The 27875-nt window shown below is 40.9% G+C and overlaps 1 protein-coding gene across 2 annotated transcripts in view; it reads right to left on the reverse strand.

Annotated features, from left to right (window-relative positions):
* LOC109032110 (protogenin B) overlaps positions 1–27875 on the reverse strand; it is a 272437-nt gene that overhangs the window by 192223 nt on the left and 52339 nt on the right. Inside the window, exon 2 of one of the 2 annotated variants that reach the window (XM_072304517.1) lies at positions 2274–2315. The exons of the other annotated variant lie outside the window; for it this stretch is intronic. Within the exon in view, the coding sequence (XP_072160618.1) occupies positions 2274–2315 (42 nt within the window). The remainder of the gene's footprint in view (positions 1–2273; positions 2316–27875) is intronic. 2 annotated transcript variants of the gene reach the window in all.

The raw sequence follows: 27875 nt of genomic DNA on the forward strand, positions 1-27875 counted from the left end.
GTCATCCATTCCACCAGCCACAGGCACGATGAAGCAGCGATAAGACATAGCCGACCGATCACACTCCGCCATTTAACCTATGTCATCTATGTCTACCTGACATACACCCATTTTAACCAAAATTACCATTTATGGAATTGGTAATTTTACCGAGAAATCTCGGTAAAATTATTGAACTTTCTCGGTAATTTTACTAGACCTTGGTAAAAACGCCAATATTTTTTATCGACTGTGGTAGAATTACCGAGATAAAATGGCAATGTTACCGGGAATTGATTACCAATAAAAGTGGTATTCTTACCTGAAAAAAAACAGTAAAAATACCGGTTTTTAGGTAAGCTTACCAGTCTGTCTTGGTAAAATTACCAATAATTGGTAAAAAAAGTGCGATGGTAAAGGTACCAACGGACCTTGGTAAAATCGCCGAGATTTTTTTTTCAGTGAAGAGTATTTTTTCTTGTCGGTGTTTTTATGAGTCTTTACTCTAGATCCAATGTGTTTTTTTCCGGTATGGCGCTTTTACTCAGCACCGCAGCATGCGTTCTCCGCTCAAGCGATGACACAGGCGAAATCGAGACGCGGACCGCAATTTTCGCTAGGATCACATCCTGTCCCGTCCGATATCCGCCGTGCGGACCAAGCATTATCCGTAATCACCCCCTCCCCCCCAACATTATCCCGCCTCCTCGGGACGCGATAACTGCGGATCCGCGCGGAAAAATACGGGGGGCGGAAGGCGAAAAGTGCAAGGCGGACCGCGCGCGCTGACCTAATTCGAGAAAACGGCCTCTTGCTCGAGTCCCGAGTCTGCACGACTGTTAGTTGGACGTATTTCTGCCAAACAGAACTATGTGCATTATGACGTGAGCCCTGTTATGCGTGTGTTCTTATGGGTCTCAGGGCTCATGTCTTAATGCACATAGGTCCGTTTGGCAGAAATGCGTTCAGTTCTGCCGTGTTTCCACGGAAAAGAGCCGGATGTGCGCTCTGAGGTGAGCCTCGAGGCGCGGTAGAGCGTCCGCAAGCGCTGGCTCATATAGAAATCCGCTTACACTGCTTACAGGTGTCAGCGTCCGAAATTCGAGCGCTGCCTCGCGCTTGCTTCCGCGAAAGCGCGGGAAGCCGACAGCATCCGAGTGCCGGGATCAGCGCTTTCGATGCACATCTGCGCTGCGTTTCGTTAATTTTAGAACACAATGGTTTATTGGAAACTTGTAGCTTCGTTGAATAGACTCCTTTTGCGAACCGAAAAAAAAGAAGGAGAAAAATCTATGCTGACGTGCTGAGGAGCTGTGCTGCATATAGTTAATTTTAGAAGAAAATTATTTATCGGAAACACGTGACTTCGTTGAATAGACCACTTTTGCGAACCAATAAAGAAGAAGAAGAAAAAGAAATTAGGAGGATGTCTCATGCAGCATCCGAGTGCGGAGATCAGCGCTTTCGATGCGCATCTGCGCTGCGTTTCGTTAATTTTAGAACACAATGGTTTATTGGAAACTTGTAGCTTCGTTGAATAGACTGCTTGTGCAAACCAAAAAAAAAGAGGAAAAAAATCTATGCTGACGTGCTGAGGAGCTGTGCTGCATATAGTTAATTTTAGAACGGAATGATTTATTGGAAACTTGTAACTTTGTTGAATAGACTACTTTTGCAAACCGAAAAAAGAAGAAGAAAAATCTATGCTGACGTGCTAAGGAGGAACGGCGTTTGAGCCTTCGGAATCGGAATAGCTTGTTTCAATAGCCGGAAACAGGGTAATGACTGTTGCTGCCTTATAATTGTCCATAAGGAATTGTTTAATTCGCGAGGGTAAAAGTTTCCATTTGTCGCCGAGAGGTTAGGAGAGGGTGTCTCTCTGTCTCTGGGTGTGTAATTAGAATGCATCCAGGGTACGGTTTCGTTCTACACCTGTAAGCGTTGCATTTCTGCGGGCTGCTTGTTGAAATTGATAGACAAAGCGATAGACAAAGAAGACATAGGGGGTAAAGAGAGATCCTATTGGTTGAAATGGGTGATATCCCAATATACTAAAGGAGAAAATGCTGAACTAATTTTACGGCCTCTCGTGGGTGACTCTTAGTTAGTCCATTAACTACCTCCTTTGTCCATTGCAAGCACCAACTTCCACCAATAGGATCCCTCCATACCTCTTTTATCTTCTTTCTCTATAGCTTTGTCTATCAATTCCAACAATCAGCCCGCAGGACATGTTAATTTTCAACATAGACTACTTAAAATATCCTCATCAAAAGCAAACTACAAATACATACCAGGAGTTTCTTCTTTTCGTGTCTCCTGAAATCCCGTGTGTGCTGAAAAAAGGAAAATGAAAAGGTGTTACGACACGAAAATAGAAACGACGCTTAACAATGGCGATGTTTCATGATAAGAATGCAGGTTTCATTGCTAGAGAACTTTTAAGTTATTCCGACTTAACTTAATGATCTTCGGAGGGACATGACTTCACCTTGACGCGCCTTCACTGTGATGTGATACTACGCGCTTTGCGGCTAACAATAAGTTAGTTTAGTTGCCTCACCGATCCGAACCCAATTTGTTGCCCAAGTGGAGATTTCCACATCGTAATTTTTCACAATTTGCGTATCCGCTTCGACGAGATACTAAACAGCTGCACGCAAAATTTACAGTCGAATTTGGAATTACAGTGTCTATCTACTAAAACACGTTGGCCAAAAATCAGTACTTTTACACAGGGCCGGATTTAGGGGGCGGCCACATGGGCCGCGGCCCATGGCGGCAAATTCAGGGGGCGGCAGAATTTTGCAATTTATTTAAAAGTAGGTTTAAAAAAAAAAAACAGATTCAGAAAAAAAAATTACAAACGAGAAAAGGCGACAAAATTTCGCCTTTAATTGGTCGAGTCGAGTTAAGAGAGAAACCAAACACGCAATTTGGCCTGGAGTGGTGCGGCGCATAGAGAGGGATGATGGCAAGAACTTGAGATGAAAAGGAGAAGCCCTCGGCGCGGCCGTAGCGGTCGGCATGTAACACATATTAGTGCCTACAAGACTGCATGAATACTGCACGCACTGCGTCAAACACAGTGCGGTCAGCAGCGGTCGGCGTGAAACGCATAGCGCCTACAAGACTGCATGAATACTTCACGCATTGCGTGAAACGCATAGCGCCTACAAGACTGTAGGAATACTTCACGCATTGCGCCAAACACAGTGTATTCAGCGCGGGCGGTGGAAGTTAAAATTATTAAACCACATTTATGTTTGTTCTTTCATAATTTTTTCCTTCATTTTTTATAAATGGAAGGCCTTGTCCACACAGATAGGTTTACGGAACTTAACTTTCGCGCAAAGTTCCGTGAACTTTTGCTAGTATAGTGTTGACAGGGCTCTCACAAAAAATGTGTCCAACACGAGTAAACGCGTCTTATCTACCCCTCCCCCTCCGGCACGTTTACTTGATGGTTTTTATTGATGTTTCAAAACGAATGAGAAGGGGGCGGCAAAATACAGGCGGCCCATGGGTGGCAAGTAGGTAAATCAGGCCCTGCTTTTACAGTACACTCAGTACTTTTCAGTACATTCCCAAGAATTTCAGTACCTCCTCAACTGTAAAAATACTTTTTCCGTAAAATGACCAGCCATTTACACCTATAAAAAAGATCGATTATCAAGGCGTTCGCAACGAAAACCAATTCGATACTTCACCATTGCTTCAAATGGGATAATTATTGATATTCGATTATCATGCTTCGCCACTGGGAACCATATCCTCGGATTATGTTGCCTAGCTTCTCTACGGTTCAGTTTGGTAATTATAACCGAAAGCATGGTTACATCAACCGAATAGTGTGGTCGATATAATAGAATACCGTATACCTAAGGTTCATACGACCGGACTTCATATCTCATTGTCAGTGTGAATTTTTCTCAAATTTAAATGTTTCATCGATGGCAATCAGTGGCGTGGTGTGAATTGCGATGTATCGATTGTTATGCCATTTAAACCTATGACAAAGAATCGATTATTAAGGTGTTCGCTGCGAACACCCTGTTTATCGATCCTTTTTCTTAGGTTTAAATGGCATAAAGATCGATGTATCGCAAAGCACGCCACGCCACTGGTGGCAATCCGACAGCATTTGAAAGGTTATACGACGACGTTCTTTCTTAGCACTTTAAGAGGGGAGGGGTCAGGCACCTTCTCGACGGGAAAATCTAAGATCCTATCGCCCGCAGATACTAGAGGATTTGAGCGAAACTTATTAGCCAGAAGAGCACGCATTTCGCAATTATGACCACAGCAACGGTCATAAACCGCGGGCAATAAACGGTCATAAACGGATGTCTTGCGGCCCGAATATTTTCCGACCGGCTCGGATCGTGTACGCTGCCATGCCAAGGAAAAACGCCGTATGAACCTTCATATGTTGCCAAATTTCCTCCGACGGGATACGAATTTATAGGGGAAGTCGTAAACATTTTTCTTCAAATTTTCCAGACTATTTTGTTCACAATTAAATCTAAAATATCTGGAAATTACGAGGACAAGTATGGATCAGGGTTGCAATTTTTCATGAAAAATCAAATCTTTAAATTTCACATGAAATATTTCATGAAATTTCAGAAATGTATGAATGATATTAATAGGCACCGGTTCCTTTTCGTGTTTCGCAAAATGTAAAAATTGTGATTTTCTTCTATTTATGTGCGTTTTAGTGCGGGTTGCATACTCGAGCCCCTAAAAAATATGAAATATATCAAAGTCTGGTGAAAATTCATGAAAGATTTCACGGTAATTTCCAATCTTTCATATTTGTCATTTCACAAGTGCAACCATGGTATGGATGAATCTCGTTAAAAAAACATGTTTTATCCGGGAAATTTGACAACCTCATAATGATCATACGGTGTTCTTCCTTAACACGGCAGTGCGCACGGCTAGCTGAGATTGTTGATAAAAGTTTACGAGTGCGCCTCACTCCGGCGGGCAATTATCAAAATATTTTCATTTCCCAAAAATTTCGGGGGTCCAGAAGTTCTGATAGGACGAGAACGTGTTCCTTACGTAACGAACGGCGCGCTCCTTTCTTTTGTTTTTCGTACGTGTCTCTTTTGAAATTTAGCGTCTGGCTTTTAGCATAAATCATAATTACGACTTTCGTCAATGGACGCCAACTTCAATGTCTTCATTCGTCGCTCCTCCGACGAAAGGGCGTATCGCAATTTTCTCGTGAGCCCTGCCCTCCCTATAACTTTATACTTTCCGCGGATCATGTTGAAATAGAGTCGCAACCTAACGTTCCTAATTATTTTCTCTTCGCCCTTGTTGTTTAGTCTGAGTCTTGGGAACTTTTTTGCTTCGTCAAAAATGGTTGTCATCTTGATGTCTTTGACATGAGAACTGGAACTCAGGATGGGGAACGAAAAATCACCGGGAACTTTGAGGATCTTGCTGGGGAATTGGCTATAAAACCCCTCTCGTTTACCCTTGAGTTTATCCTCTTGCATGCCGTTTCCATAAGAATTCGTGATAAGAAGAATTATGGAAGAGTAAGAAATATTGCGATGGCTTCGTTGCCTTGGCGCGGCGTTGCGGAAAGAACTGGATAATTTAAAAAAAGAAAAAAGTCCGTAATTGGCTTCTAAACTTAGGAAGAAGCTTTGTTTCCCCAAATAATCGGGCATAAAGTGATAGGTAACCCGAGGGATTCACCTTCCACACGCAAGAAGAATCGAGGAAATCCAGGTTGTCTACAAGTCCGGAATTTCCGGAAAGTCTGGGAATAGTATGGATTTCTTACGGGTGGTCCGGAAGTACTGAAAAAGTGCGGAATTTTGCAAGAAGGTCCGGAATTTATTTATAATTTGTTGTGATTTTTGTCGCAATTTGAGTGAGAAATTCGAATTTTTAAAATTTTTCGAATTTTGTCAATTGAAGGTGCTGAAAAAGTACTTTAACTGATGTAACGATGATCACAGTACTGATGATTACAGTACTGAAAGATTGGACGGTAGATAGGTATAGGCTGACTTTTCCTATGAAACCACTTATTTTCCCTGAATTCCCAACTTACCAGAAATTCCCTGACTGTCCCAGACTAATTGCCAAGCTATCCAAATCGCCGGAAACCCTGGGAGACATCGGACAACATATGGATTGCATTTTGCAAAAAGGAACCACTAGCATTGCAATGTTGCTAAGATTGTGCAACTTCTTTTGTCTTGGAGGAAAAACCCGATTATCCATTAATAGTTTCTATTTTACTCGCTAAAAACTGTGAATTTAAGACAAAAATTACCATCTAAATTTCATAGTTTTTCACGATTTCCGCAATTTTATTGCAAAAAATGAAGTTGCACAATCATAGCATCATTGCTATGCTAGTGGTTCCTTTTTGCAAAATGCAATCCATATGAGTGTTCATAAGTTGTTTTTCCTTAGGACGGTAATAAAACACGCGGTAAAGCGACCCCGAGGTCAGGTGCTTCGACGTGCCTTTTACGCGAATTCGGCGGGCCAATTCTTGACGGCGAGCTCACGAGAAATTAAATTAAGAAAAAGAGAGCAACTACACTCAATTCGGACGGATTTCATGATTCGGCCGAGTCCGAGGAGAGAAAACAAAGAAAACATGAATGGGGGAGAGCGGAACGGGAAAAGAGACCGAATAAATGAATAAATAAATATTCACAAAAATAAAAATATGAGGAGTTCGGAGCCACTTTTTCGGTGGGACCAACGTCTTAAATTTTCATTTTCTCCTCCTCGTCAAGTAGAGTCTCGTCCACGTCAAGAGCGGGTTTGGAAATAAAAACCTCCGCGTGAAACTTTTTATCGCTAGACAACACGCGAACTGTTTCTCGCAGTGGGATCAGGAATTCCTTCTTCATCTCCCTCGGGCTAACTCAACGAGTGCTAAGCGATCTCATGGCGGAAATAAGACACAATAGATTGTAGGTATACGATAGTGGTTCGATGGATCGTTTGGGCAAAACAAAAGAACACAACCTCGATCGACAATGTTAGGGTTTAAGTAGGAAAAGCTAGAGTACCTGTATGCGGGAGAGTATTGCCATCTCTGTGCCGCTCTCTGATTGGTTAATCTATCGCGGAGTTCCAAAGTTGGACCAATGTAAACAAATGATGAGTCATGGCGAAAAAACGATAGACACATTGTCCCAATATTTTTCAACACTGAATCTAGTTATGTCGTCAAAAATCATTTTTTGTCGCTAAAACATCAATTTCGGCCACTTTTAGGTTCGACCCCCCCCCCCCCTCAAAATGCGTTTTCTCTTTTTCGGGAGGTCAAAAATGAAAAAAGCGCTAGAAATTACCCCCATTTACCAATTTTCATTAATATTTGTTGATAAACATTGTCACAGTGTTAGAAAGACGATTTTTTTTTCTCCCATTTTGAGGGGCCGTGGCCCCCAGAGAAAGCGTTTTTGGAAAATAATTTTGCCATAAAAACGTTTTTTTTACCCAGAAAATCGACTCCTTTAATGTTCTTACTTGATCCTGCGACACCCTGTGTATCTTAAAGTGTGCGGGCCAAGATGGATGCTGCGAAGATAAAAGTTCCCAAAACATTCTTTACCGATGAAAGGAATTTTCCTCGAAGCCTTTCGCTCGTGAGTTCCCATCTGGCCTGGATACATGAGAAAACACCTCCTTAATAGTGTTCATGGCCTTCCTCAACTGTTTTTCCCTTCGGTGTTCGCGCCTGCCAGTATCCGTTACTCACTCAGCTCGTTGATTCTCAAATGAGGCGGCATGAAAATCTTAGACATTTTAATATCTTCAAAAACCAGAAATTAGGCCGGGCCCCCTCGAATAAGGCGATTTCAGTTAGTGCGTAGCAGCAGACTACCGACTAAATGGGGTCTGTGAATAAGTTACCATACTATTTCTGCCGTGTTAAGGAAGACCGCCACACAGTGGATCGAGTCGATAGGAGAGGTCGGACAAAATTTGGAAACTTCAAAAGCTTATAACTCCGTTTAGACACAATTTTGAGGTTCTAAAACTGGTTCCATTGGTTCTCTCGTGAAATTTTCTTACAGAAGCAACCTTCAACATTTGGAATGTGACGAACACATCAAAATTTGCAGTATTAGTCAAAAATGTCGTGTCCGACCCCTCTAATGGAGAATTTGCCCGCAAATTTTTTGTTGCTTCATCTGGAAGGGCGTAAAGAGCTGATTTCACACTATTTTTTATAATTTTTTTCTGATATGGGAAATTGTAGGAAAATGGATTTAAAAGTGAGAGAATGCACCGCCTAGTGACGTCATTTTGCGGCATTTCCCATTTAAACACAAGTATTTTAGTAGATTAGATCATTTTGTCATTATCTTCTCCAATAATGGACCACTAGACAAGGTACGAATTTAAGCAATCTGATACATGTTTCTCAACCAAAATTTCACGTAAAACACGATTCACAAAACGAAAATTACTGAAACTAACTCTTAACGAAGATATCAAAGTTTTTACTACACATTAGTTACGAGGAATTTGAACTGCCCGCTCACAAGAAACTCAAAGCTCTACGTGAGTCAAATCGCGCACTACAACGGTGTCAGCAAGCTTCTCAATCGAGCAATGTTCATTTCTCACCATGTGTTGTTCAAACTATAAGCAATTTGCTATAGCTGAGCCAAAGCGTCAAGATTGAGGTTGCCAGATTTTTATATTGTAGAGACTGTCATAATAACGTTTAGCGCTCGATGTGAATCACGTAGAGCATTGAGTTTTCATGAGCGGGTGGTTTGAATTCATGCATCAAGAATCATTAAATATCTTTGTAAGGAGTAGATTTCGGTAATTTTCGTTGTGTGCATCGTATTCTACGTAAAATTTTGGTTTAGAAACATGTATCAGAATGCTGAAATTCGTACCTTGTCTAGTGGTCCATTGTTCAATGCATGAACCAAGGGTATCGTCGCGTTCAGTTCACTCAGTAGTTTCCTCCCTTTAAATATACGCAAAACAATCGATCCTCGGTGAGGCAGCTTTTGCCTCTCCTAATATCGATACTTTTGACGGTTTTAAATGGAGAAAAAACAGTGTTGCCGATTTTCAAGAATCGCCACTGCCTATTCCAACCGAAGTTTTATGCTCAGCCCACGAAACGAACCTCAGTCGTTGCGGATTGGGATAAAAAAAAAATATTAAAAAAAACCCACCAGTTATGTCTCGATCTGGCAGCTTTTAGTTCGGCGTAAAAGGTATTCGACCGAGGTCTAACCTCGGAACCGGCGGGTTCGCTAACATCAAAACAGAAGGAGGCCTGTTCGGGAAAGGAAAGAGGAAAAATTCGCTCAGTTTCGAGTTATTTAAATTAGCTGGCATCTCTCTTCGAGCTCTTTAATGACAAATTAATAAAAGAGCAGAGGAGAAACAACACTTACCCGCCGAGAGAACAAGAAAAAAGGAAGAAAGAACGCGCGTTTCGCGGTAGTTTTCGCCGGTGCCGCCAAATTTCCTCCTTAAAATTCAATAATTTATTCGTGGGAAATTTTCGATACGCAGGCGAAATGTAGACAATTCTTAATTTTTTCACCCCCAGATTGCAACAGAAAAATTCCCTGCGAGCTGATCGTTGAAGTCGGTAGACAAGGCAATAGACAAAAATAAGATAAAGGATATGGAGGGATGCTATTGGTAATTGACTTACTAACGGCAACCAACTGTGTCTTCATTGTCGATCACTTAGTCTAATAATTTTAACAATCAGCCCGCTGGTGAAAACGCGAGGTTTCGCCTTGCATATTTTACTGGCTTTGGAAAAACTAGACTATCTTTCGAAGTTCCGAAAAAACTTATCCAACTTTCTCATTTTCGTCAATTTTCGTCTCAATTTTCCAGCGCTGTATCGCAAGGGCCGCTAAATTCATAAATAAAAACATCTTAAAGCGATAAAGAGAAGAAATCGTCGCTTTTGAAAACCTAGTCCCTGACAAATCCTTCGATTTCAGAGGCGGAGCCAGCAATTTGGCAACACCGGATTTCCTCCATTTAAACCTATGTTACATAATCGACTCTTGTCGGAACACCTGGCTCCTCCAAGAATCGATACATTTCCATAGGTTCAAATGGAGGAAATCCGGTGTTTTGGTGTTTTTTAGTGTTTTTTCTCGTTAAGCGAAGAGAGGGATAGCATAGACATTGGAAGAAATGCTTCAACAGGAAAATACCACTTCAAAAAAATAGGTACGAAGCAGTGGCGTGGCGTGTTTTGTAATACATGGATTGATCTCCCATTTGAACCTAAGGAAAGGGATCGATGAACAGGGCGTTAGAACACCTTAATAATCGATTCTTTACTGTGGCCTCAAATGGAGAAATATCGATACTACAGTGGCGTGGCGTGAATGATCGATTATCGATATTTCCTCATTTGAATCTAGGGTAAAGAATCGATTATTAAGGTGTACGCTGCGAACACCCTGTTTATCGATCCTCTTCCATAGGTTTAAATGGCAGATCAATCGATATATCGCAAAGCACGCCGCGCCAATTCGATACATCGTAAAGCACGCCAGCTAGAACTGAAACTTAGTGGCAGCGACGCGTACCTGCAAGGCAACATTCACGCATGAATTGGCGACTTCCGCTCGAATATTGAGTAATTAGGAATTTCGACCATAAAAGCGGCTAATCGTATTGCTCCGATGCTCAAATCACAATAAAGTATGATTTACAGCTCCGAGATTCATTCCAAGCTTATTTAAAGCACATTTGAACGTATTTAAATCATAAGAAACAAATCCCGATTTCGACATGGGCTCTGAAATCCATAAAAGTACATGGACGACGGGGCCCAAGTCTCAGTGAAGACCGTTCCTTTTTATTTAAAAACCCGATGTCATATTAGCAGAGTTAATTGAAAGATTGATTTATTATGATTTCATTTAGAGGAGCCTCGGGTTCATAAAAATGCTTGAAAGTGAATGATTGCGGTCCATTTCATCTTGAAAATGGTAGGAACAGAGCGTGAATTAGACTTCATTTTGCAATCAGGAATGGAGATGTTGCATGTGAGCGGAATTTGCGATTTGACTGTTGAATCTTATGTAAAAATTCGCGAGAAACACGATGGTCCCACTGGTTTTCTCTGAAATCAACTCCCAAGCTCTAAAAAAGCTCTCAAGTTGAGGCCAAAATGGAGGGGATATCCCACGCTATCCTGAGATTCCACATCTACATCAAGACAAACTCTCCATGCAAAGATAGGGAGCAAACACATTAGCAGGATTGCCATGTTTTCAGTTTTAAAGTCATCCGACAAAGAGGCAACCCTGTATATGAATTTGCTCCCTATCTTTGCATACGGACTTTGTCGTGATGTAGAGGTGGTCTCACAGGTGGCGTGGGATATGCTTCCAATTACCACCTAAACTTTGAGAACTTTTTTAAGCTTTCTAGTTGATTTCAGAGAAAACCAGTGGCACCAGGAGCAGATTCGATAATTTTGTCATACCTCATCCAATAATTTTCTCTTGATAAATCACAAGCAGGTTATCCTTTCCTTATTTTTGTTCACATTCGAGCCACCGCCATCTTGGTGCACTCTTCTGCGACTCTATGAGCGAGAACCAATCAGAATTGGATTTTTTTTGGCCACTTTCAGCCCGACCAGAATTGAGATGTCGTAACCCTGCACCGAAAAAAAAGATGCTGTAGTAACATCCCAGATGTTCCGGTTGTTAAACAAAAATGTGCGACAACTCTTGAATGTTGCTATTAACATTCTGGCAGTTAACGTAGCATGATAGGATGTAAAAGTAACATCCTAGGATGTTACTTTAACGCACCCACAGTGGTGATGACAACATCCAAGAGTTGTCGCACATTTTTTTAACATCCAGGATGTTACTACAGCACCTCTTTTTTTTCGGTGATGGGTATAAAGGGACTATTCTCTTCGGTAGCGCAGCAGATCTGGCAAGTTTTCGTCGCTAAAAACTGACAACGTCAAAGTTTGCCTTGCAAAAAAATACCGGTTCCACGTTCCTGACTAGCGCCCGATCGCAGATCGTTGACAGGGCACTCCACTCACACAAAGCCACCGTCGACGCGACAGACGAACACACACACACACGCAGACACGTGCGCGCGAGTCCGGCTAGCCGAAAAATTCGCCCGGCCCACAGTGGATCAAGTCAATAAGAGAGGTCGGACGAAATTTGGAAACTTTAAACGCTTATTAGTCCGTTAATACAAAACTTTGCGGTTTTAAAAGTAGCTCCATTGGTTTTTTCGTGAAATTTACTTCCAGAATCACCCCTTAAATTTAAAATTTGACGAAATGAACGTCGAAATTTGCGGTTTAAGTCAAAAATTTCAAATCCGACCTCTCTAGTTTACTCGCTCCTCGTTCCACTGTGCGGCCGAATCCTTCGAGGCGGGTCTTCGCGTCGAGAGCTATTGTCGACGAAGTGGACTTCGTTTAGCAACTAGGAACTACAATTTCTGACTCATCCGTAAAAACACGTATGGTCGTAGGGAAACTAATGGTACATACGTTTTTTCGCAACTGAGGCAGAAAATGCACTCCCAAATTGCACAGTAGGGTCCAATTGGACGGCATAGAAACTAATTACAAATGAAATCGATCAGGAGCAACTGAACCACATTTTGCAATTAGGAGTACTACAATTTCTGGCTCATCCGTCGGAGTTACCACCCCCCCCCCCCCCAAATAAAAATTCGGAAAGTAAAACTTTTTCCTGAAATTTGGCAATGGCTGTGAACCAAATCTCATGAATGTTTGTACTCCTCTGTACTTTAATACCCTGAACAAATTATCTAAAATTAGCGAAAAAATGGAAATGGAGATTCAAAGAGTGGGTTTGGGGGTGTTCCGGCTCCTGCAGTCCGCCCGTTTAACCTTGGACAGTACAAAATCAGTACTTTTACAGTACTTTTTCAGTGCATTCCCAAGAAATCCAGTACCTCCGCAACAGAAAAATTCAGTACTTTTTTCGATACCTTCAACTAACGAAATTCGAAAATTTTGAATTTCCCGCTCAAATTGCGACAAAAATGAGATAAATTCCGGACTTACTTGCAAAATTTCCGCACTTTTGCAGTACTTCCAGACCACCCTTAAAAAATCAGTACTATTTCCGGATTTTCCGGACTTGTAGACACCCTGTTGGAGCACCCTGCGTATCACCAAGGAATTTCAGCCGCACACACGACCGAATCGCGAATGAAAATCTTCGGGGAACTGAGAGGAATAGATCGTATTCGATAGTGGTTCGGTGTATCGTTTGGTTCGAAAAAATAGAACATAACCTCAAACCAAACTAACAGGATTTAAGTTGGAAAAGCTGAAAATGAGAAAATTCCTAACAATTTCACTTTGCATTGGCATTTGGTACTCAAAGGAATACAAAATATGTTACAAAAGACCCGTTCCCTCAAATTTCTGAATTGACTTTTGAGGCTATGTTTATATTTTGAACCAATCGATATCGATACAATCTCACCCGTTTGATGTATCGAATACGATCCATAAGATCCAAAACTTTCCAAAAGATACCGATTTTATTGCAAGAGATTTGGCGACTTCCGAGCGGTCCCGAGACGACTTTCCTGAGGATGGCATGATTAATAGGCCCGATTAAAACTATGGCCGGTCCTCTTCGGTGGGGAGGGGGAAGGGAACCCGTGGAGCCTCAGATCGCACCCCCCCCCCCCTTTCCCCGGGCTGGGGGATTATTCCCCGAGATAGGGATTTATAACCATTGTTACCCAATTCGGGCGATTTTCTATCCATCCTCGTTCATCTTTTAATTTATGTGTTCCCTCTTTCGAGAGAGGAAGTGGCCCTATCTGGAATTCGGCATGTTTTGACCTGGCCTTGAGCTGATCTCTCGATTTCGCGACCTGCGGGTTGATTATTGGAATTGATAGACAAAGCCCTATCTGGAATGGAGATGTTGCATGTGTGAGGAATTTGCGATTTGACTGTTGATACTAATGTAAAAGTTCGCGAGAAACACAATGGTGTCACTGGTTTTCGCTGAAATCAACTTCCAAGCTCAAACAAAGCTCTCAAGTTGAGGGCAAAATGGAGGGGATATCCCACGCTATCCTGAGAGTCCACCTCTACATCAAAACGAACTCTCCATGCAAAGATAGGGAGCAAATGCATTGACAGGGCTGCCACTTCATTTGGGGACTCTAAAACTGAAAACTCTGCATCCCTGCTAATGTATTTGTCAAAGCAAAATAAAACTAAGAAAGAAGGCATAGAAAAAGTATATTGAATAATTCTGAAGAGTCTTCAGGCAGGCAAAAGATCTGAACCAAATAGTGCTCGGTAGCTTCTACTAATTTGGATATAAGTTCGGGCACATTTGAGCTGACACGATTAAAAATTTGCTCAGCTCAAATGAGGGAAACTTTTTGAATAATTACTATAAATACTCCAGGCAGTGGCGAGGGCTTGGTCGACTATCGATGTTCCCCTATTAGAGGGTATGGTAAAGAATCGATTATGAAGGTGTTCGTTGCGAACACCCTGTTTATCGATACTTTTCCATAGGTTTAAATGGCAGATCAATCGATAAATCGCAAAGCACGCCAGGCTTCAGGCAACTAATGGCGATGAGCGAGCGTTCTCGTTCGAACAAGCACTAATTAGCATGCATACTATCGAGGCATTTTTTTCTTTTTTTTTTTCTTTTTGGAGAATTAAAATAGAATGTCAAAACTGGCTTCTGATGTCTGTAGCAGCGTGTTTGCTCATCTAAAGGACAGAGCAAGGCTGAACATTCCGTCTCCTGAGAGAGAAGAGGAGTTGAACACATTTTTGACGAAACATTATCCATTCCAATGGCGAAACTGAGCGAACCGTAAATGGATTGCGGTGTTTCAAAATTTCTGTGGGATTTTTTGCGTACTTTACATGTTTCTCGTAAGAAAAAATAATTCGCTTGACATTTTTGATGATAAAGCACAGTAAATTCCTCTAGTTTCTACTATAACATGTGATTAAGCGGAGAGAACCGAAATTAAGTATTTCCAAGTCCCATTGTCGGTGTATTGCCCTGCACAAACCTTCAGAAAAAGAAACAGGGTGTCTACTAAAACAGGCTGGTCAAAAATAAGTAATTCCCTGACATTTCCAGGTTTTTCCTAACTTATCCGGTATTTCCTGGCTGTGGCAACCCTGGCATACGAGGTCGAATGATTTTTTTAAAAATAGTTTTCCCTGGCATTTTCGTCCTTTCCCCTGACATTTCCAAATTTTCTCAGACAATTCCCAGGTTTCCCGGGATTTCCTGGAAATGGCAACCTTGGCATACGAAGTCGAATGATTTTTTTTAAAAATAGTTTTCCCCTGACTTTTTTCGTCTTTTCCCCTGACACTTTCGTCCTTTCCCCTGACACATCCAGGGTTTCCCAGACATTTCCCGGTATTCCCTGGCTGTGGCAACCCTGTCATATGAGGTCGAATGATTTGTTTTAAAAAATTGTTTTCCCTAACATTTTCGTCTTTTCCCCTGACATTTCCCGATTTTCCCGGTATTCTCCGACTGTGGCAATGGCAACCCTGGCATATGCGGTCGAATGATTTTCTTAAAAATAGGACACTGAAGGAAGATAAGAGGACAATGAGGTGATCCTCCATTAGACGCGAATACTCGAGAGAAATATGACCTCATCGAACCTCATTTACTTTTAACGAGCGTTTAATGTCTATCGAATTCGAAATCAAAAAGTCGTAAAGAGCGCTCGATGTTCCTGATAGCGTGCCGAGGAGTTTATCGGCTAATTTGGCATGTGAAATTAATGAGGACCCCTCACAAAAAGGAAGGCCATCGAAGCGATTAGAACGATTCCTTCGATAAAATTCGTTTTTTTCGGGGAAAGGCGGGGAGCATCTGGAAATGGACCGTATTCGATAGTGGTTCGATGTATCGTTTGGTTCAAAACAATAGAACATAACCTCAAACAAAACCATCAGGATTTAAGTTGGAAAAGCTGAAAATGAGAAAATTTCTAACAATTTCACTTTGCATTGGCATTTGATACTCAAAAGAATAAAAAATCTATTTCAAAAGACACGTTCCTTCAGATTTCTGAATTGACTTTTGGGGCTATGTTTATGTTTTGAACCAATCGATATCGATACAATCTCACCCGTTTGATGTATCGAATACGATCTATTAGCGTGGTTACGCCATTACTGCCGTGCGAAGGAAGAACGCCGTAAGAACCTTCGCGCGTTGCCAAATTTCTTTTGGTAAAATATGAAATTTCACGAAAACTTGTGAACAGTATCCGTCCAATTCTCCATAGAATTTTCTTTGCAATGTGATCTACAGTATCAGAAAATTTCAAATAGAAATATTCATTATTTGTCTGAAAAATTAATATTTTAAGGGGGGAAATTCGGCAACTCTCGAGTGTTCATACGGGGTTTCTCCTTACCAAAGTAGATTACCGCATTGTCGCATCTATCAACTGTAATAAAAAAACTAACAGTACCGCTCAGTGTCAGCTACCAAAAACGAATCCAAACTGGTGATTTTCAGCTTACCTGTAACATACAAAATAAATAGATTAATTACCAAGAGTGAAAAACGAAAAAGATCATTTCGTGGAATTTCATGAAATTTCACGCGAATAAATTTCATGAGATTTTCCATATAGGTCATAACCTCCTTTAACAGTAGAATAAGTATTTCAATGATTATCTTTATCTGTGTCAATAGCTTAAATTTGAAAAGCATGATACTGAAGCTATCAAAATAATTCAGACATTTTGAAACAGTCTAGTTAAGAATTATTTAGTTTAATTTAATAGAAACTATATTTTCAGTATAGAAATAAATGAAAATTTAATGATTTCAATATAAAGCTTTATAAAATATAGCTTCTAACTATATAAAAGTAAACAGTTTACTAAAGTTTTGGACTAAATGACGCATCTATCGTATTGTTATTAACATCTGTTTTTCTTAATCTATATTCCTTTTAATTGGACTAAACTTTGCAATTTGGAACTATAAATTCTGGCTCATCTGAAAAAAACACTTATATGAGGACTTAAATGTAACAATGGCGGATGTGAAAAATTACCTTTTCGAAACACATTCAAAAAACTGTTTTGGCACCGAGAAAATTTGAGAAAATACTTGAGATGTGATCTTCGAGATCTGTACATTATGCCAGAGCCAAACATATTAAATTTTTGTGTGAACAAAACAGTTTTTAAAGCGTGTTTCGAAAGGTAATTTTTCACATCCGCCATTATTACATATAAGGCCTAATATGCATAGGAAAACTAATGGAACATACGTTGTTTTTAAACCGGGCCAGAATGTATAGTTCCTAATTGCAAAATGGAGTCCAATTGGAAGTTAAACACATACTCTCTATACATATACTAATAAAACAGGTACAAGTCTATTTACCACAACAATGAATGAAATTTGGAAACTCCGAATGGCGATACGGCTTTTTCCACGATGCGGCCGTGCAAGTATCGTCGCTTTTCTGATGTGAAGGCGCATCTCTGTTTCCGCATGAGCCTTGGAAGTCATAGAGTCATACGTAGATCAGGGCTCACGTGGTAATTAAGATACGCCCTTACGTCAGAGGTACGGGACCCCGGACAGGCGCTATCGCTCAGATCAACAGAAAACGAGAGGGGGAAAAATTAAATAATATAAATAAAATTGGAACTGACAAACCTGTCGGGCTCACGTCTAAATTATAGCCTGGCGCCCAAGACCCTCCCCCCCCCGCGGGGGGGGGGGGGCAGTCGGATAAAAAACGCACGTATATTTTGCGCAGCAAAATAAGAACCCCGACACGACTTGACAACCCTGCGACCACCGAATATCCTTAATATATTCAGCGATTTCGCGAAAAGGCGGGAGGAGTGACCGGAAAGGGGGGCCCGGGGGGGGCGACCCCCCCCCCCCCCCGCCCCGCGGGTGACCTGACCCGCGGGCCGCGCCGCAAAAACAATAGCGTCTCGTAAAAATACGTATTTGCGTAATTTCGCGGGGCGATGGAAGGACTAATGCAATCGTATACATGCGTGAAATGGAAATATCCGCGGCTTCCTGTGTGTGTGTGCGCGATACTGTGAGAACGCCCGCAGGCGTGGGTACTTATGTGAAAATTCGGAGCCGAAGAGAGAGGGGCGGGAAAAAGGGGTTTTTTAATCAGTGGCCGAAAAACTGTCGAGGCTATAATGGAGATGCTGCATGAGTGAGGAATTTGCGATTTGACTGTTGATTCTTATACGGCCTAAAGGTTCATACGACGTTTTACCTTAACACGGCAGCACTGGCACTCACCGGAAAAAAAAACACGTTGGATCTAGAGTCCAGACTCTTGAAAACATTGACAAGAAAAAATACTCTTGATTCAATTAGATTCAAGCTTAGTTCTTGATTTAAGCAAAAATCCGATAGATCGTATTCGATAGCGGTTCGATGTATCGTTTGATTCAAAGCAATAGAACGTAACCGGAAACAACAATTTTAGGATTTAAGTTAGAAAAGCTGAAAAAGAGAAAATTCCCGACTATTTCACTTTACATAGCCATTTTACACTCATTAGAGTCAAAAATCTATCACAAGAAACCCGCCCCCTCAGATTATCACTCAATTGACTTTTGAGGCTATGTTCACATGTTGAACCAATCGATGTCGCTACAATCTCACCTGCTCGATGTATCGAGTACGATCCATTGAATCAAGAGCATTTTTTCTTGTCGATGTTTTAAAGAGTCTGGACTCTAGATCCAATGTGTTTTTTTTTTTCTTTTTTTTTTCCAGTGCTGGTTGGGGAATACTCACAGCATCACATACGGGACTACGGTCTGGCCATTCATTTCGAGATCCAGTTATAACAAACAAGCTTCGCAACAACGAAAAAAAATAAAAAAACAAGGCAACGAGGCGCAGGCGGGGAGCGAGGACGCAATTGGCAAGAGAAGGAGAAGGTTGAAAGGTTTCGGAATTGCGTGTTGCGTATGGTCAGGGTCGGTACAGGGACTCCTGGTCAACAATGGCAACAAGGTCCGAGGACTTGCCGCAATATGAGCGGCAGTGTTGCCATTCCAGGGACGACATCAGAATTATTAGGAGAACCTTTATGGAAGAATACGGACAGGTCGGTAAATTCGGGGTTAGGTCATGGAGCTTCCACGGCCAAAGAGGCAGCCAACCTATGGATTCAAATTAACCGGAGTGATTTACTACACTGGAAAAAAAAACACATTGGATCTAGAGTCCAGACTCTTAAAAACATCGACAAGAAAAAGTACTCTTGATTCAATCAGAATCTAACCGGAGTGATTTACTACACTGGAAAAAAAAAAAAACACATTGGATCTAGAGTCCAGACTCTTAAAAACATCGACAAGAAAAAGTACTCTTGATTCAATCAGAATCTAACCGGAGTGTTAAGTACACTGGAAAAAAACACATTGGATCTAGAGTCCAGACTCTTAAAAACATCGACAAGAAAAAGAACTCTTGATTCAATCAGAATCTAGCTTAAATCAAGAACCAAGCCTCTTAATTTAAGCGGATTTCGTTTTGATTCAAGCAAAAATCCGATTGAATCAAGAGTATTTTTTCTTGTCAATGTTTTCAAGAGTCTGGACTCCAGATTCAATGTGTTTTTTTTCCAGTTTATTACAATTTTTACAAACTGTCGCTTTTAAAATTAGTATACTTGACCTATTTTTTTTGCAAAAATTAACTCATTTTTGCGGAAGAACGCTCATTTTTGGACATTCTTGGTCATCTTGGTTTGATACTGGAATCTAAAGATTGACAATGATGATTTTCTTGCGTTTCTCGTGTAGGATTTCCATCCTGAATTTCCTCAACTTCCCATGATTTTTCGCTCAATGGAGGTGTATATTTTACGTAATTCACCATGATTTAGTATACCTCGGTCTATTTTCGGGCCTATGACTACCCTACACATTGGTCAGAGGGCCGAGTTTGGCGAAAAAGTAGGCATTTCGCGTTTGCGGTCGAATGTCGAAGTCACTTTTCGCCAAAAGTGGCCTTTAGGTTTATGTTTAAAATAAACCCTCAATGGGCAAAAAATTTTAGAACTGAAAAAATTCAACCTGAGTAGGCCCAAAAAGGACTCGTCCACAGCCGCTCATTTCCCTTCAGAAACCGTTTATTTTTTAGGAAATTTATGAATAGTTTCCTCGATTTAGATATTATACATTATTTCACGAATCAAATATACTGAAAATCTGGGAGAAAGTATCCTAAAGTTTTTTCCTGAAAATTCGGACTTTATCAGATGACATTTAGCAAAGTATGAAGGCTCATACAGCGTTTTTCCTCAGAGCGACATTAATGCATTGCATTTGGGGCACCGTAGACGTTGTGCCCAGTGGCGCGGCGTGAATGATCGAAAATTATCGAGATTTCCCCATTTGAAGCCATGGTAAAAGATCGATTACTAAGGTGTTCATTGCGAACACCCCGTTCATCGATTTTTTTCCATGGGTTTAATAGGCCGAGCCATCGATATATCGCATAGCACGCCACATCACTCGCTGTGGCTAAAAATAACCGAAAAAAAAAGCAATGAGGAGTGGAAATGCAAAACATCTTAAATGTCATCAAGTTTTGATGAGATCGTGCGTCTGGGCAAGAGAGATTTCTCGCCACTCCATTGAATAATGGCAGTGGCGTGGCGTGAATTGCGATTTACCGGTTGTTATGCCATTGAAACCCATGGAAAAGGATCGATAAACAAGGGTTTTCGCAGCGAACACCTTAATAATCGATTCTTTACCATAGGTTTAAATGGCATAACAATCGATATGTCGCAATTCACGCCGCGCCACTGAATAATGGACTGATTTTGTCAAGGGCTTGTGAGTATTGCGATTCACCTATATTCGATAGTTCCGATGTAAACAAAAGAAACTAACTATTCTTTGTTGAATATTTATTGTGTTGGTTCATTACGAATTGGTCATTAATAAATCATGAATCAATTTATGACTCATTGACCACGAGGAATTTCGAGCGCGAGCATTATACCTAGAACACAATCCAGGAGACAAAGTGCATGTGGAGCGATCCTGCTGGCTGATAGTTGACATTGATAGACAAAGCTATAAACGAAAAAGACATGGGGAGTATGGAGTGATCCTATTGGTTGAAATAGTTGATTCCTATGGACTAAGGGAGACAATGATGGACTAACTATAGGGTCTCTGGTGGGTTGCCGTTAGTTAGTCTATACTAACTACCTCCTTTGTCCCTTGCAACCACCGGCTTCCATCAATAGGATCCCTCCATCTCCCTTTAGTCTTCTTTGTCTATAGCTTTGTCTATTAATTTCAACAATTAGTCCGATGCTGGTTGAAACGGGAGGCTTCTAAAGACTAATCGGGACAAATATGGACTAACTAATAAAGGGTGCCTCGTGGGTTGCGGTATGTGGTCAGTCTAATCACTTACCTCCATATCCATGCAACCACCCGATTCCACTGATAGGATCGTTCCATTTTCCTTTTGTCTTCGTTGTCTATAGCTTTGCCTATCCATTTCAGTAATCAGCCCGCAGAGGGTTGTCACGCAATGAAATGGTTTACTTTTCTACGCTGCGTTTAAGTCTCCAAGCTTATATCAAGCTCTATCTAGGCTACCCATCCGGCGAGATAACGGTGCCACAGTCAATCATTTACTACAAACACAAGAGCCTGCGGGTTGATTATTAAAATTGACAGACAAAGCTCTAAACAAAGAGGACAAAGAGGAAATTGTGCGATCCTACTGGTGGAGGCGGATGGTTACAATGGACAAAGGAGGTATGTAATAGACTATAACTCGGCATTAGACTATATACGGCAATAGACTTTCCCGAAAATCCTTGATTTTTCCAAACTCCTTCCTTACTTTTTCCTCGCCTCACAAGCATTTTTAACTATATTCTGACTGGGAAAGTGGAATGATGGAATGACGAAGGAATAAACCGATAAACACGAGGAATACAACCGAACTTGATATAGGATTGTGTTAGAAAATCATATACCCCCCCCCCCCCCCCCCGGTAACATTTTAGAGTTTATCACGAAAATTTCAAAATTCCGTACCTTTCACGAAAAATCCGCACTTTTCCGGTACTTCCGTACCACACGGAGAAAAAAACCTCGTGCGAGGGACCCGAAGTTTAGGTCATATGGATCTCTGAAGTTTTCAGATTGAGCACCTGAACACTTTAGCTCTAGCTGCCGAGGTTCGGATCACACATCTGAAACTTCAGTTCTTACATCTGAAGTACTTCAGATGTGAGAACCGAAGTTTTTCGGATGTGAAAATGAAAACCGAAGTTTTCCGGATGTGAAAACCGAAGTAATTCAGATGTAAGAACTGAAATTTCAGATGTGTGATCCGAACCTCGACAGCTACACCTAAAGTGTTCAGATGCTCAATCCGAAAACTTCAGAGATCCATATGACCTAAACTTCGGGTCCCACGCACGAAGCTTTTCTCTCCGTGCGGCCTTCCAAAATCCGTGCTTTTTCTGTGTATTCAAACTTTTTCCGTACAGTAGACAGCCCGACTTCTTTCGTAAAAAGCGCACGAGTTGGCAAGACGCGGCGACCAGAGACCAGGCTTCGAGGCGATCCTCCTGCAAGCATCCCTCCCCCCTGCCCATCCCCCGGGTGGGTCCTGGGGGAGCAGGTATCATGCGAGCCACGCAGAGGTGGTCAGGGTCGCCGAAAACCCGAATCGAACACTGAGCGCGAGGGATATCCTCAAATACAAACGTTCTAAGGAAATTCGCCATAGGTGCCTCCGGACGCTGCCAAACCTCCTTCGACAAAAAGACGAATTTTAAGAGAATACACTGGAAAAAAAAACACATTGGATCTAGAGTCCAGACTCGTGAAAACATTGACAAGAAAAAGGACTCTTGATTCAATCAGATTTAAGTTTAATTCAAGAACCAAGCCTCTTAATTGAGCGTATTTCCGTTTGATTTAAGCTTAAATCTGATTGATTTAAGAGTCCTTTTTCTTGTTAATGTTTTCAAGGGGCTGGACTCTAGATCCAACGTGTTTTTTTCCAGTGTAAGAATAATATTCTTCTTCAAATTTTTTAGAAAATATTATTTGGAGTTTCAACTTGAGTATCGAAAAATTTCAGAGGAAAATATTCAGTGGTTTCCTAGAAAAGAGTACCCATTTTTCAGAGGATATTGTTTCGAGTTTCAACTTGAGTATCGGAAAATTTCAATGGAAAATATTCAGTGGTTTCCTAGGAAATAGTACCAATTTTCCAGAGAATATTATTTCGAGTTTCAATTAGAGTATCGGCAAATTTCAATGGAAATTATTCAGTGGTTTCCTAGAAAAGGGTACCAATTTTCCAGAGAATATTATTTCGAGTTTCGACTGGAGTATCAGAAAATGTTGACGGAAAATATTCGGTGGTTTCCTAGAAAAGAATATATTATATGGATCTCATTTATTAGCGGAAAGGAACCAGCGCGATCACAGTGTTTTCAAAATCGTGCAACTTCTTCTTCTTTTCTAAAAATACTTACAATTAGTATATGTACATGTATTCAAATTGAAACATTCTTCTTTTCAGAATTAACAATTTTTTTGGTGGGAAGAAAAACTTAATTGCTATTCTGGGAGATTAATAGGAACAGTTTTACAACGCTGTAAATACGCTGGTTACTTTTTTGCTGAATGCGATCCATATAATTTCCTGATGTGAATATAGATTTTTTTTCATCTTTCAGCCGATTCTTTGGCGCACATTAACATTTTTTAATCCAAAAGTGTTATAGTTGTTAATTTTATTCGGTCAATGAAAGCCTCTCTATCATTCTGACGATTCAGGAGGTCAATAATAGTAGCTCTCGCGCAATAACATTAACTATAGCTGTAGGAGAAGAGATTCCCGATTACTAACACAGATCCCCTAATTTTCTCAGAAATTTTTCATTCTATGGTGATTTCGAGGCTTCCCAGTTGCATTGCTCCGAATTTCGGAACGATTCCCGGAATTTCAAGCTATTTTCGGAATTTTCCTGCAAATCCGGGGGTTTTCGTCAGTTTAACCAATTATTTGATGATTTTTATTGTCAACTTTGACGATCTTTCGAACTAAATCTTCAGAATTGTTTCCCTGAACTTTAAAAATATCGAAATTCTACACTGAAAAAAAATTCTCGGCGTTTTTACCGAGGTCCGTTGGTACCTTTACCATCTCACTTTTTTTTACCAATTATTGGTAATTTTACCAAGACAGACTGGTAAGCTTACCTAAAAACCGGTATCTTCACTGTTTTTTTCACCACTTTTATTGGTAATCAATTTCCGGTAACTTCGCCATTTTATCTCGGTAATTCTACCACAGTCGATAAAAAATATCGGCGTTTTTACCAAGGTCCAGTAAAATTACCGAGAAAGTTCATTAATTTTACCGAGATTTCTCGGTAAAATTACCAATTCCATAAATGGTAATTTTACCAAGAAAAAACTAGGATCAAATAGAACCCTGAATTCTTGGTAATTTCACCCTTTTCTTAGTAAATACACCGAGATTTTTTTTCAGTGCATTTTTAAAAAGCTACAGCGGTCGGCAACAATGGACTGGGACCCCTTTCAAACCCGCCCCCCGCTGCCCCCTGCGGAACCCCTATCTCGTGCTGAAATTTGACAACTTGTTGCGGACCCAGCTTCGGTCAGGTCAGGTTTTTGTCCATGGTCCAGCGGAGCGGTCCGCGGGTTCCCGCTAGGTTTGCCAGACTGTACGATAAATGTGAATATTTTTCTTGGGTTTGAACGAGGAGAGAAAAGTGCTGACCAAGCAGCATATCTGGCAACAGTTGCTCCCACTCTCGCTCTCGCTCTGGTACTTACAAAATTCACTTTTCATCATTTCATTTCTCTCTACGCGGCGGTAGACCCACGCTTGAGGCTACGGCGGGCTGGTTATTGAAACTGATAGACAAAGCTATAGACAAAGAGTATGAAGAGACAATTGAGCATTCTAGACACCAAGTTTTAAATTGTTTCAGTTACTATGTAAATGTATTTAAACTTTTGAAATAAAACTAGTATTGGAAGTCTTGGCCACGGCCCATTTATGAGCCATTTTTCAACCACAGATTTGTGTCGGTAAGGTCTCCCCTTGCCCTAAAAACAAGTGCCGTATCGCGAAATGCAGTGCGCAGCGTACACTGAAAAAAATGAGTTAGCGTCAGATGACTAAAAATGGTTTCTATACACTAACTCAAATTGTGTGATTTGGACACACATGATTTTTGGTTTCTGTACACTAACCACTATTAGTGCTGGAAACTAATTCCGCTACTCTAATTCGCATTCGGTAGGGTTGGGTCAACCTAACCTCAAAACTGAGAGAGGAGAAAACGGCTTAGCGAATGATAACTGGACAATACTTTCAGGAAAAGAAGATTTCTTAAAAGATGAGAGGTAAAAATCAACTGACCGGTTCCAAATGAACGACAGAGGAAAGGAATATCCCATAGGTATGTGCAAGTAGACAGAATTATCCTTTAGAGAGACACACACTCACACATGAAACGGTAGCGAATGTTCACACTGAATAAACATATCTCGTCCGAACACTTGAGATATTCTTTTGAAATTACGGGAGAACACGAACTATAGAAGTAAGCAGTAAGTTCACAGATTTTCGTAAAATATAAACTGAACGCGGAACGCTTTAATCGCAATTTAATACAGAAGATTGACGACTCCAACGAATATCATGCTTGTTTACGTTTTGAATCGAACAGACGATTTCTAACCTTAACAGGTTTATTTATGTTGCTTTCGAACGTTTTCAAGAAAGAGAGGACACTATAAATCATACCGGGAGTATTTACATTGTCAAACGAGCCCGAAATTTCACATTTTAATTGATTTTCACGAGCTGACGCGATTGAGGCTGTTGTACCGACGCCACTTTTTCGAAACTAAATAAATGTAACGGACAATGTGGCAGTTAGCGTTGAGGGCGAATTAGTTTGACCCGAAGGTGAATTTGTCTTACCACAGCGCTAATTTTACAGCTAGTGCTGTTTTCCAATTCTGGTTCGCGCTCTAGTAAAGTCAAGTCAGCGTATGAAGCGAATTGATTGGTGCTTCAGTACAATAAATTAGTTCTGAAGCCTAATTTTGATTCTACTTGGCGAGAACTTACCAAATTAGTTCTCAACGCTAACTACTTTTTTTTCAGTGTAATATACGATGAGTGTGTTTTTGATTTGTAAATCTCCGTCTGCTGGCTGATTATTGAAATTAGTAGACAAAGCGATAGACAAAGAGGATAAGAAGAAAATGGAGCGATCCTATTGGTGGAAGCGGATGATTTCAATGGGCAAAGGATTTATGATATAGACTAAGAAACGGCAATCCACAAGAGACCCTATGGTAAGATCATAATTTCCCCCTTAGTATTTAGCAACCATGCTCTACAACTAATATGATAACCACACCGAAAAAAAAGGGATGCTGACCTAACATTGTGGACTAAAAAAGTGTGCAACAACTCACAAAACGCTGAGTTAACCGCCAAAGCAGTTAGCTTTACATCTTGACATTGTAATAACTGCTGTACGGCGGCAGTTAACTCTGAGTTTTGTGAGTTGTCGCACACTTTCTTCATCCAGAATGTTAAGTCCAGTATAGTTTCGCTGTACACTGGAAAAAAAAAAAAACCACATTGGATCTAGAGTCCAGACTCTTAAAAACATCGACAAGAAAAAATACTCTTGATTCAATCAGATTTAAGCTTAAATCAAGAACCAAGCCTCTAAATTTGAGTCGATTTCCTTTTGATTTAAAATTAAATCCGATTGAATCAAGAGTCAATTTTCTTGTCAATGTTTTCAAGAGTTTGGACTCTAGATCCAATGTATTTTTTTTTTTTTTTGCTTCGTCTAATAATTTCAATAATCTGCCGGCAGACTGAGATTCACAAATCAAAATACACTATTTTTTACACTGTATTTCGCGATATGACACTTGTTTTTTTGGGCGAGGGGAGACGGGCAAGGGGAGACCTCGCATGGCAAGCTTCGCGGTAAATCGATAGACCTGCCATTTAAACCCATGGAAAAGGATCGATATCCAGGGTGATGGCAACGAACACACAACAATCGATTCTTTACCGTAGCTTCAAATGGGGACGTATCGATAATAATCGATCATCCACGCTTCGATACTGGTAAAAAAGAGGACGACAGCGAGGGCGTGAGGCGTCATCCACGAGCCATCATTCACAGCTCGAGAGCGGGAAAAAAGTCCTCAAGTTTCCGCGCCCCTCGTTCAACTTTCAGAGCCCCCCCCCCCCGACGTTCCCGGGCTCCCACTTAGGAGAGACTCCGCGACGCAGAAACGCGACGGTTCGGATTCCGAGAACGATTTGGATTCAGAAAACGGTCCAGCAGTAACAGCTCTCGTTGCCAATTGAAAACGTGCTTTCCAATTCGTAGTCCGTCTCCAGATGACAATAACTTACGCCGCACAGAGGAGTTAGACGATAGTGTCTAGGATCCGGAAAGACTGCAGGGTGTCTACCAAAACAGGCTGGCCAAAAACTTTAGTAGTACTTTTTCAGTCCATTCCCAAGGAACTCAGTACCTCCCTGACAGAAAAATTCAGTACTTTTTCAGTACCTTCAGCGGACGAAATTCGAAAAATTTGAATTTCCCGCTCAAATTGCGACAAGATTGAAAAAAAATTCCGGACTTTCTTGCAAAGTTCCCGCACTTTTTCACAATGACACAATGACAGTAGAATTTTTCACGAGGATACCAAAGAAGCCGCTTTAGAATCTCAAAGTTGTGTGCAGACTCTGTTGGCACACAAC

This window comes from Bemisia tabaci, chromosome 9 (assembly GCF_918797505.1).
Source record: "Bemisia tabaci chromosome 9, PGI_BMITA_v3".
NCBI classification, from domain to species: Eukaryota; Metazoa; Arthropoda; class Insecta; order Hemiptera; family Aleyrodidae; genus Bemisia; species Bemisia tabaci.